This window comes from Mauremys mutica, chromosome 3 (genome assembly GCF_020497125.1).
Source record: "Mauremys mutica isolate MM-2020 ecotype Southern chromosome 3, ASM2049712v1, whole genome shotgun sequence".
NCBI classification, from domain to species: domain Eukaryota; kingdom Metazoa; phylum Chordata; order Testudines; family Geoemydidae; genus Mauremys; species Mauremys mutica.
This window is the reverse complement of record NC_059074.1, coordinates 129235158-129242496: the sequence shown is the minus strand read 5'-3', so window position 1 is coordinate 129242496 and position 7339 is coordinate 129235158. Positions and strand designations below refer to the sequence as shown.

Genomic DNA, 7339 nt, shown 5'->3' with positions numbered 1-7339 from the left:
TGATTGGGCACAGCAGGTCTATAACATCCATATCCTGGTCCCCACCAGAGAAAGCATGTTGAAGAAAAAAGGTGCCTGGTCAAAGTACAGCTGCCACTTTCTGGCAATCCTGCCTGCTGGAATGGCCCCTTTGGGCCAAGGCAGCCACATGTGGCTGAGGCTTTCCTAAATTGTAACAGGAGCCAAAAACAGCCCTGTTCAGCTCAGGATTGGGAAGTTACAAAGGTATAAAGCCACTTTGTCCCTTCCTCTCAGGGGCTGCATTGGCCAGACCTGAGAACTGGGGCAAGTGAATACAGTGAAAATAGGGGGAGTCTTTAATATCTTCACAATGTCACATAGGTGGTCAGCCTACTCAGGTCTGTAAAAGCAGCAAGGAGTCCTGTGGCACCTTATAGACTAACAGACGACTACTCAGGTCTAGCTCTGTCAAATGCTATCTCATTATCAATTTAGTCAACTTCTGCACAACTGGTACTAAAACTTCCCACTTAATGTACAGCTATAATGTTACCAGTAGGACAAAGGCAAAGGCCAAAACCAATGTATGCCCTCCTTTCCAATGACACAAATACAATGCTAAAATCCTTGTAATGAATCATGAAAGAGGATTAAGCTTTTCTACTCACTATGCTCTTCAGCTACCAAAAGTTAATGCTAGCCTTTTGTTTGAAAACAAATCTTCTTCTTTGAGTGGTGTCCATGTGGGTACTCCACTTCAGGTGTCGGTGCGTCCCGGTGCCGTTGATTGGAGATCTTCAGTAGCAGTGCCCGGTAGGGACACGTGTGCGCAATTGGTGTCTCGCGTCATCATTGGACTCTGTTTCGCGCACATGCCTTCCGACCCCCCCTGAGTTCCCTCTGAGCCATCCTCGGCTGAAGATAGAACTCGGGGCAGTGCTGAACCTCTTCCCCTATTTTGAGAGAAAATTAGTTTTATTTAGATAAAAGCTCCCCAGTTACTACCCTACCTTTAGATAGTTGAATATAGTTCATTTAAAAACAAAACCTAGTTTTTTCTTAACCCCTTTTTCCCCCTTCGGGAGCGAACCCTGCTAAGGTCTTTTTCTTAGACCTTCTTGAGTGGGCCTGGTTTTAAAAAATGTGACTCTTGCAAGGACCCCAGATCATGTTCGGACGGACATTCCTGATGTGTCAAATGCCTCAGTGAGATGCACATCCCAACTAAGTGCATCCACTGCAATAATCTAAAAGCCAGAGCTTGCCACAACCGAGACTGGGTATTAAAGATTAGTCTTATGGGGAAATCCCTCCAACCTGATTTGGAGATGGGCAGAACAAAATCCTCTCCTAGGTGCTGTTCAACCAGGTCGGAACCAACCAAGAGCAGGGCTCCACCCTCTCACGAGAAGAGGAAGAGATCCTCGACCTCCCCACACAGGGAACTGGGCAAAAAGAAATGGTTCCCAGCGAGGTCCTTGCCAGCGGTGCTGACTGCCTCAAAGGTCAGAACCTGTGATGTTCCCGGCACCTCTGGCACCGGGCATATGGGCAGAAAAGTAAGGAGTCAAGAACGCATCACGGTCAGGTCTCCTCCTCAGCACCGAAGGTGCCGGCATCTGCACCGGAGTTGGTGCCATCTGCGCACATAGCCACAGCACCAACAACGCTGTTGGCACTGGCGATTCCACTGGCGCCGACATATCATCTGTCACCAGCTGACAGCGCCGCTGTGGGACCACCAGCACCAGTCAAGACCAATCCCCCTGCGATCATGCTCATCACAGATGCCTCCTTGATAGGCTGGGGTGCACACCTGCAACACCACATGACACAAGGCAGGTGGTCTGCACCAGAGGCCCATCTGCATATAAACCTCCTAGAACTCAGAGCAGTCAGGTATGCCTGCCTTCACTTCCTCCCACTCATTCGAAACAAATCTATTTGAGTACTTATGGAGAACATTGCATGCATGTTCTACATCACAGACAAGGGGAAGCAAGATCACACTTCCTGTGCATAGACGCCATCAACTTTTGGAACTGATGCATACGACATCACATAGACATCACAGCCTCATACCTGCCGGGGTGTCAGAACACCACCGCCAACACCCTCAGCAGACACTTTTCACAAGAACACAAATGGGAACTAAATCCTATGATCGCATCCCACCTATTCTCCCTTTGGGGCTGTCTTTCGATAAACCTATTTGCCACAGCAAAGAACCACAGATGCCAATTATTTTGCTCCAGAACGGGACTCGGGACTGGCTCCTTGGGAGACATATTCCTACTCTCATGGAACTGGACACTCATGTATGCATTCCCTCCGATTCCTCTAATACACAGAGTTCTCCTCAAGATCAGGGACGACAAGGCCAAAGTCATGCTTATCGCCCCAGCACGGGCCAGACAGACCTGGTATCCTTACCTGCTTCACATGTCAATCCGCCTTCCGAGAATTCTCCTGATGAGACCAGACCTCCTCTCCTAGCGCGACAGTTGCATCCTCCATCCACAACTGGAGAAACTTCACCTGACGGCCTGGCTCCTCCTTGTTTCCAATTGCACGAACTAGCCTGTTCGGAGCAAGTCAGACACATGTTATTACACAGTAGATACGACTTCACCCGCAATACTTACCTCCAAAAGTGGAAATGAGTCTCGATGTGGTGCTTACAGAAAACCCTCACCATGCACCACACCCCTTCCCGATATCCTAGACTACATTTTAGAACTCAAAAACAAAAGTCTATCGCTCAGCTCCATCAGAGTTCATCTTGTGGCAATCAATGCCTTTCACGAGAAACTGGATGGGTCCTCTGTCTTCACAAACCCTACTACAAAATGCTTCCTTACCAGACTCCAAAACCTCTACCCTGAAGTCCACCCCCACACCCACACCAACCTGGAATTTGAACCTCATCCTCCGAGGCCTCATGAGACCCCCCCCTTTGAACCGATAGCCACCTCCTCCTTACTCCACATGTCCATGAAGGTTGCATTCCTCGTGGCCATCATGTCAGCCAGGTGGGGAAGGGAAATAAGTGCACTGATGGCCAACCTCCTGTACACTAATTTCTTTAAGGACAAGATCATGATGCAACCCCACCCTAAATTTCTGTCAAAGGTGGTGTCCTCTTTCCATCTTAACCAGCTGATACATTTCCCTACTTTTTACCCCAAACCCTACAAAAACCCACAGAAAGCAGCACTTCATACCCTTGATGTTAGAAGGGTGATTGCCTTCTACTTGGACAGAACAAAATCATTTAGTAAATCACCCCTAGACTCTTCGTATCTACTGCAAAACACTCCAAAGGAGCTGCTATTTCACAAGAACGCTCTCCAAGTGGATCTCCGACTGTATTAGGTCCTGCTACCAGATCCACAATGTTGAACCTCCTGACAGCATCAGAACTCATTCCACTCGAGCTTTGTCAACATCGGTAGCATTCCTACACAACGTACCCATTATTGACATATGCAAAGCCGCTACATGGTCATCAGACCATATGTTTGCCAAACACTATGCCATCACACAAGATGCCAGAGCGGACATTATAGTAGGTCATACAGTACTGTCTGCCACTGCCAAACTCGCAACTCCAAAGTCCCCCCAACCATAGCGGGTACTGCTCTACATTCACCTGAAATGGTGCACCCACAGGGACACCACTTGAAGAAGTAGAGAAGGTTACTCACCCTGTGCAGTAACTGAGGTTCTTCGAGATGTGTGTCCCTGTGGGTGCTCCACTACCCACCCTCTTCCCCTCTACTTTGGAGTTTGACTTAAAGGACTCTACAGTGGAGAAGAAACTGAGGGGGTTGGAACGCACATGCACCAAAGACTCCAATGGCGCTGTGAGACACCCGACCAGGCACTGCTACCAAAGATCTCCAATCAACGGCACTGGAACGCACTGACACCTGAAGTGGAGCACCCACAGGGACACATATATTGAATAAACCTCAGTTACTACACAGGATGAGTAACCTTCCCTTTTAAATCAACCCACAAACATTTAAATACAAAAACAAGAAGTCTGCTGGTAGGATGGAATTTAATATGAATGTGGCTTTTAAAAAAACTATCCATTAAATAATGATGGGACTCAAAACTGTATTATCTACTCAAAGTAGTGAAATCCTTTCTATTTATAATCTCTTCATTCTGTTAATAAACCACTCTAAACATATGGAGCGTAAACAAAACAGATGGGGGATTTCCCACCACTGGTTTCTTTCTTATAATGATGGTTATTTTCAATGCATAAAACTCTGAGCTGTCATCTCTGATTTATTTTCTCAGCAAATTTCGGTTTGGGTTACATTGCTACTAGCTCTGGTGCGTTTCTTTACTCATGATTCCCACTCCCACTGCCTGTGCATGGAGCAGCCATTCGTACCTATAATAGCCTCCCTCCCCCTTTGCATTATTCTCTCTAACAATGCCTGAACGTGTTGTGGTTCACATTTGGGTTGGAGCATGATAAGAAATGTATCAAGGAAACATATTATTGGTTTTGTTATTCGCTTTCAAGCTTCCTCCTTTTCTCTGTCTCTGCCGTTTGGGGGCGGGGAAGCTATTCGGGATAGAAAGCTCCCCCCTCCCCCCATGTTTAATCCTCTCTATTAATAATGGATTTTTTAAACCTATAAAGCCATCACAGCACAGCCCCTTTGAAAGAATCGCTGTCTCCAGTCTCGGCCAGCCAGCGAGCCATCCCCTATTTGCTGCACAGACTGCTCCCGCCCTTTGTCCCTCCTCTCCCTCCCCCGCCCCCGCGTACTACTCGATGCAGTGGGAACCAAGCCAGCCCCGCTCCGCGCGCTGCACACACAGCAAGGGCGAGGAAATTGCCTTGCAATAAACAATAGCCTCCTGCCGCCGCACCGCCAGCGCCTCCTGCCGAGGTCAGCCCCTCAGGCGCTGTCCAGCCACTCCGCAGCGGCAGCCAGAGGGGCGGCTCTCTGTGTGCAGCCCGGCTTGCGGAGCTCCGCCGCCTCCGCCCAGCCAGGCGCTGTCCCGCCCCCGGGGTGCTGAGCCGGGGGCCTCCCTGGGGCATGGGCAGGGAAGGCGACAGCGAGCCCCGTCCTCGCCCCGCGCCCCGCCTCGGCGGGCCTGTCTGCTGAGCCAGCCGGCCCGGCCATGGAAGAGGAGCTGAAGTGCCCGGTGTGCGGCTCGCTGTTCCGGGAGCCCATCATCCTGCCCTGCTCCCACAACGTCTGCCTGCCCTGCGCCCGCACCATCGCCGTGCAGACGCCCGAGCGCGAGCAGCACCTGCCCGCCTTGCTGCAGCCCCGGGCCCCAGGGGCGGCGGCGGCGGGGCCCGGGCCCGGGCCGGCGGCGGGCTCGGAGGCTGAGTGCGCCGCGGGGGGCGGGAGCGGCGGCGGCGGGGAGCACGCGGACAAGCTGAGCCTGCACAGCGAGAGCGACAGCGGCTACGGCTCCTACACCCCCAGCCTCAAGTCCCCCAACGGGGTGCGGGTGCTGCCGCTGGGGCCGGCCCCGGCCGGCTCCTCCTCGGCGGCTCTGCCCCGCGGGGCGGGCCCCAGCTCGTCCCTCACCTGCCCGCAATGCCACCGCAGCGCCTCCCTGGACCCGCGCGGCCTCCGCGGCTTCCCGCGCAACCGGCTGCTGGAGGCCATCGTGCAGCGCTACCAGCAGGGCCGGGCCGCCGCCAAGTGCCAGCTCTGCGACCGCAGCCCGCCCGAGGCCGCCGCCGTGGCGTGCGAGCAGTGCGAGGTGCTGTACTGCGCCGCCTGCCAGCTCAAGTGCCACCCGACCCGGGGGCCCTTCGCCAAGCACCGCCTGCTGCCCCCGCCCAGCCTCCCGGGCGGGCCCGGCAAGGCGGCGGCGGGTGCCCGCAAGTTGCCCACCTGCGCCGATCACGAGCTGGAGAACTACAGCATGTACTGCGTGAGCTGCGCCACCCCCGTCTGCTACCAGTGCCTGGAGGAGGGCAAGCACGGCCAGCACGAGGTGAAGGCCCTGGGGGCTATGTGGAAACAGCACAAGGTAAGCCCAGGGGGCTACGGGAGCCCCCTAACCCAAGCAGCTCAGCCCTGCCTTCATGGCCGGGGGAAGGTCTCTGATTGTTAGCTCCACTCACCTCTTCTCCAGTGCCCTCCAGCTTGGGACCCTCAAGCACTTTCCACAGACTGGGGCTCTGTTTTGGCTTTTGCAACCCTCCTCTGCGCCAAGATCATGCTGAGGTGGGAGGAGACAAAGGTGGCTCTCAGCTACCTTTACTCCTCCCCGATTCCTGGAGCGGACAGGGGGGTTGAACTGGCCCTTTGCTCAAATTAGAGTCGCTCCAGGACTGCTGTAATTTATGCTGTTTAGAAGAGCCCCCTAGACAAGGTTGGTCCTGGAAAGGCCCCAGCATACCTCTGAGACAATCCCAGAATGTCTCCTCCCAACTCCAGCCAGCCCCAACACACCTTCTGTGCAAGGGGTGGGGGGGTGATATAAAGCTGGCTACACCAGATATACCCCACCCAAGAGTCTCCTGTATTGGAGGAATCCTGTTACCCCTTCAGGGCAGCCGTACAGTCACTTCATGCCACCAGAGTAACACAGTGTATCTTTAATGGGACCAAGGATCTAGCCCCACAATGAGGAAGAAGTATTCTGTGTCAGTGATAGTTCTTGTTGAAGGCGGTGAGATAAGAGGGCGAAGCTGGGTGACTCGCCCTAGTGTCTTGATGTTTATCTGAACATTGAAGCTACTTCATTTCCATAATTCTCTGATAGCCTTCAGCTCTCCCTTCCCTTCACGCAAATCTCCAATAGGCCCCTGGTCCTTCTTCCCTTCTTGCTGACCCTCCATTAGACCCTGGGCAGCATATTCGCTTCCCATGACCTTCTAATAAGTTAAACGCTCCCTCTCTGTGATCTTGCATTATGCTGTAACTTCTCAACTTCCAAATCTCAAACCAAATCCGGTTTCTTCCCAATCCAAATGAAATTAGAGAGGCAGACAGTTGTTGCGCCTTCGATAGCATCTTTATCTGTCACTTTGCTATAAATATGTCAGTGACGGAAGGTTGTATGGGACCCACTGGAGGGCTGCAGAGAGGGAAGGTGTGTAGAGGTTTATTTGCAAGTCATGTTAGGGCCTTTGAGAGGGCTGTGTGGTGGCTGTGATCCACAGTAATGATGGTAGTTAAGGATGGAGAAGGTGAGGGTCTTATCCACATTGATCAAAAAACTAGTGATGGTAGTGTTTGGTTAAGGGACAGATGAAGGCTTGACCAGTTCAGAGATTGCTACAGTCTGGTTCACTCATCCCTAGTATTGATACTCATTATAATTTGAACCATTCAGGGAACTTGTTTGGAGACTTTGTACTTTCACATAAGAGGGGGTT

The 7339-nt window shown here is 52.4% G+C and overlaps 1 protein-coding gene and 1 long non-coding RNA gene across 5 annotated transcripts in view; one reads left to right on the top strand and one right to left on the bottom strand.

Annotated features, from left to right (window-relative positions):
* Positions 1-289: 289 nt before the first annotated feature.
* Positions 290-6199, bottom strand: LOC123366601. Its single transcript, XR_006578150.1, has 3 exons — positions 6080-6199; positions 2395-2542; positions 290-914 (listed from the first exon to the last, which is right to left on the bottom strand). It is a non-coding gene; the product is annotated as an uncharacterized LOC123366601 (long non-coding RNA).
* TRIM67 (tripartite motif containing 67) overlaps positions 5116-7339 on the top strand; it is a 53762-nt gene continuing 51538 nt past the window's right edge. For all 4 annotated transcript variants that reach the window (XM_045010224.1, XM_045010223.1, XM_045010227.1 and 1 more), the window contains exon 1: positions 5116-5985. In XM_045010224.1, coding sequence (XP_044866159.1) covers positions 5116-5985 — 870 coding nt within the window. The remainder of the gene's footprint in view (positions 5986-7339) is intronic.